General features: G+C 36.6%; 1 protein-coding gene across 1 annotated transcript; it reads left to right on the top strand.

Moving 5' to 3' along the window:
- Window positions 1–237: 237 nt before the first annotated feature.
- LOC129959258 (mucin-3A-like) lies at window positions 238–4,234 on the top strand. Its single transcript, XM_056072080.1, has 2 exons — window positions 238–381; window positions 3,569–4,234. The coding sequence occupies exons 1-2, from the start codon at window positions 238–240 to the stop codon at window positions 4,232–4,234; spliced, it is 810 nt and encodes a 269-aa protein (XP_055928055.1).
- The last annotated feature ends 220 nt before the right edge of the window (window positions 4,235–4,454 follow it).

Genomic DNA, 4,454 nt, shown 5'->3' with positions numbered 1-4,454 from the left:
CAAAACGTCACGATATAAAAAATGAACAGAATACGTTAACGAATATTCAGTTGAAATCTGAACAAAAATGATAATGAACAATCCAAAGACTTACCAAGTCCTTCAACTATTGGCATTTCACTGCTATCCTTCAGAAGACGACTCCTGTAGCATCTAGGATAATTGGCATCGATAGAAAAAGGATCTGGGTTTGGAAAAGCAGTCATCACCTAGGCAGTTCCAAGGGTAGAGGATTGGATGGTTTGGGCCTTTTGGTGTAGCAGCTGCCTTGTCCTCAATGTTGCTTTTCTTGACTTATTCCTTGAGCATGTTCTGCATATTTTGAGTCCTGATAAAGGGTTCAGCATTCGCCCCCTTTTCAAGGACTGTCAATTGAAGCTGGTTTGTGTTGTGGGAATTGGCTGAATTCCGGTTTTGGTCCCTCTAGGTGATTTCATTGTCGTCCTGCGAGTAACTTGGAGTTCGAGTTGATCTTTCAATGTACCAGAATACTTCGGCCGTTATAGTTGATATAGGTAGTCGCATCATTATGGAAAAAATTGCAGTAACGCATCTTTGCTGGATTTTTATCTGCCATCGGCAACCGTTCTTGATGACAATACATTTGACGCCTTTAGTGAAACTATAGAATAGACTCAAGTCCATACAGTATTTTAGAATATTTTAAAAACATCTAGGGTAGAAAATAGAATATTGTGACAGTTTAAGATTGGAAGTACTCCAGAATTCTACATCTTCAGAACTTTCAAAGCAACTCAGAAATAACGAAAAAGGCAAATTTAAACCAGAAAGACTGATTTTCCCAACAGTTGAAGATAAATCTCGTCATCTTCAAAGCTGTTCGCTGTCAATTATTTAAGTACATCTAATTTTTTTTTAAATTCCGGAATCAATATTTGCTTTCAATATTCTGAATTTTTACAGTAATCAAAATTTGAATCCCAAGTCTCAAGACTTGTCTGCTTTTGCACTTCCATTTGTTCATGTAAGCATCAACTTGATCACCTTTTAGATATTCATGTTGATTTCTAGCTCCGAAATAACATTCCTTTCGATTATTTTCCCAGATTCTCATTTCATACACTGCTTGACAGTATGATTTTTAAAACTAGAGTATAGTGAATATAAACCTTTCAGATGTTCGTATTAAGATTTAGTTCTTCAGTTATTTTCAAAATCGCTATATCATTTCTGATAGTTCCAATTCAGTACTTGGAAAATAAAGCTGATTACCGATCTCATAATTTGAGAACTTGTTACAATTCAAAACTGTCACCGTAAAATTCTGTACAATATATACGATAGATAACTCCAAGATCTCCTTTTCTCGGATATCAAAACGAGTCCAAACTATTTCGATATTTCTTTCTGTTCGGTTATCAATGGTCACTCACAGCATACTCCGCAGATACACCGAATTATGAAGAGATAACTATCCAAGACCACATACTGAAATCTCTGCTAATCAGATTCAACTCCATAAAATATTTAGGATACAACATTAAAAATTTTAATTTTAAAATTTTAAAGTCTAAAGAAATGTAAATGAATCAGCTAAAAAAGCGGGAATAGAACGGCAAATCTAACAAAGAATACAAGTAAACGGGAAAATAATTTGGCTCTGCGGTTCAATGAAAATTCATTTTCTCTAACTAAACCGTTTTAGTGCCAACCATTTTCTCTAACTAAACCATTTTCGCCAAACTAATCTTTAAACTGGAACTCATTACTAGCTTTAGTTTCCGATTTTTATCTTCGAAAAATTTGTGACTGATAATTTTACAACAGTTTAGTCGTCCAATAAATACCGATTTCCGATTAGCCCAAAATGTTTAAAACTCAACTCCTTCGAACAAAAATTCTTGCCTCATTTCTAGACTCCTTCCTAATCATCTGCATTTCGATCATCTTGGCCTAGGTTCTGCTTATCGAGTACTCCGGTTCAATTGATTCAAACAATCAAACCGTGAAAGTGGGGAAGATGCCAGTCAAAAATATTTCTCAATTATCAATGCGCGGGAATTAACCGAGTAGATTTAGCTACTCGGATCTTTCTTACATTACTTCCGCATTGAAATGCAGAATTTCATATTCGTATCGAAGGTTTTCAAGCGGCAGTATCAAATCAAACATTCTAAAGAATGCAATATTAAGTCTCGGTATAAATAGGAATGGACAGTAGAAACTATGGAAAGCTGAGGCTGCGAAGCTGGATTTAATTTTGCACTCCAAGCTGCACAATAAAATTCTAGAACCGTGAAAACTCGCTTGCAATTTGAACGCAACATACTTTAAACATTTTAAAAGCATGCAAAGATAGTTGCCAGTTTATGATAGAGAAACTAATATTAATGCTTCAGCATCTGGAGTTGTTAAATTTAATTGTATGAGCTTCAAATCTGGAATCTTAAGAAGTTCAGAAGTTCTGCAATTATGAACTTAAATGAAGCCTGATTAACAAAACGCTAATTTTGTAACGCTATTCTTGCTTAGTGACCCAATGCATGGAAACGAAGCAAGGTTACATTCTCAACGTTAAAAAATCAGATGACAGTATTATGAATTAAAATAACCTTTTATTGGGTGTTAAGATTATGAAGCGAGCGATTCTTTATCCATACACATTACAGTTAAGTTAAAATTTGAAAAATTGCACGACTTATGAATTGGGTTTCAAAAGGTTATCTAAAAATCAATTTCGCAGGTCTTCCAAGCATCAGCGAATTTTCTTTTCAAGTGAGCATCAAAACATTTTCATTGCTTAATAGCCTATGATATATCCTTATTCATATTTATTCCTTATAACTATCAACAGCTGCAATTACGATTGTCTTCTGTTATACTAGAAATTAGAAGTTCTTTAATATGTAGCGACTGAACTCGTAACGGTTAATCGAGGATTCTTTACTTAATTTTTATTGTGAACTGATTACCCTTAAATTCCGATTAATGTTCTATATTTTTAATTTTGATTGCTAAAAGTACCTGCAGAGTGGCAAGACGAGGAATTTCCCCGAGAAGGTAATATACTTAAAACGACTATTTGAGCAATAAACATGTCCTTGTATTAGATAAATTATGCATCGAATTACTTTTCCAAGTGCAAAGAGTTAATATTAAAATCTGAAGGGAATGGATACTTTGAATTTCTTCGTCCTGAGAAATAAGCACAATAAATAGATTAAATCGCAAGTTGCATGCTTTCCTAATTGATACTTAGAAGCCAAAAATATATTAAAACCTTATGAACCTAACGGAAATATTTCTGTTGATGCCTTCAGTTTTCAAAGCACGCACATCTAGCTAGGCAGTTAATGCTATTAAATAAGGAAAACTCGTTTCTTAACAAATGGCAGTTGGTCAATGGATTTCCCATAGATTTCAACTTTAGCACACGACAATCTCAGAAAAATACTGTAACCGTGTTAAATAGGAAAACTTCCAAAATCATACTTAGTTTATAATCAAGTAAATTTCATTTTAGACACACATTCCGAAGAGTTTAAGAAGGTGGGGTTAATCTTTATATAAAAATTTCACGAAATCCATTATCTAAATCAAATGACAGCGAGTAAGGGCTAAAAAATTCCACTCATTACCCACACTCCTCCACCACCACAGCACCGACACAAAGTCACTCATTACCCACACTCCTCCACCACCACAGCACCGACACAAAGTCACTCATTACCCACACTCCTCCACCACCACAGCACCGACACAAAGTCGCTCATTACCCACACTCCTCCACAGCACCGACACAAAGTCGCTCATTACCCACACTCCTCCACAGCACCGACACAAAGTCACTCATTACCCACACTCCTCCACAGCACCGACACAAAGTCACTCATTACCCACACTCCTCCACAGCACCGACACAAAGTCACTCATTACCCACACTCCTCCACAGCACCGACACAAAGTCACTCATTACCCACACTCCTCCACAGCACCGACACAAAGTCACTCATTACCCACACTCCTCCACCACCACAGCACCGACACAAAGTCACTCATTACCCACACTCCTCCACCACCACAGCACCGACACAAAGTCACTCATTACCCACACTCCACCACCACAGCACCGACACAAAGTCACTCATTACCCACACTCCACCACCACAGCACCGACACAAAGTCACTCATTACCCACACTCCTCCGCCACGACGACAACCCTCCATCATGCACGCGTTAACCACGTTTCACACATTACTCTTCGATATTTAACACTTTTCCTCTATTACTCACTACCATCATCTATAGTTACCTTACATATTCAACAGTCCACTTTCCACACATGATCTAAATTTTCCCATTATAACTAATACTACCATTTCGCCTACTATCAAAACTTCCAATTTTTACATATTGCAATCAGACCAAATCTGCATTCATCATGCGAGCTACTTTCAAAAGGATTTCTAAAATACCGCACTTAAATTCAACA

The sequence above is a fragment of the Argiope bruennichi genome, chromosome X1 (genome assembly GCF_947563725.1).
Source record: "Argiope bruennichi chromosome X1, qqArgBrue1.1, whole genome shotgun sequence".
Taxonomy (NCBI): Eukaryota; Metazoa; Arthropoda; class Arachnida; order Araneae; family Araneidae; genus Argiope; species Argiope bruennichi.
Note: the sequence above shows the minus strand (reverse complement) of the source record. Positions and strands in the feature narration are given on the sequence as shown.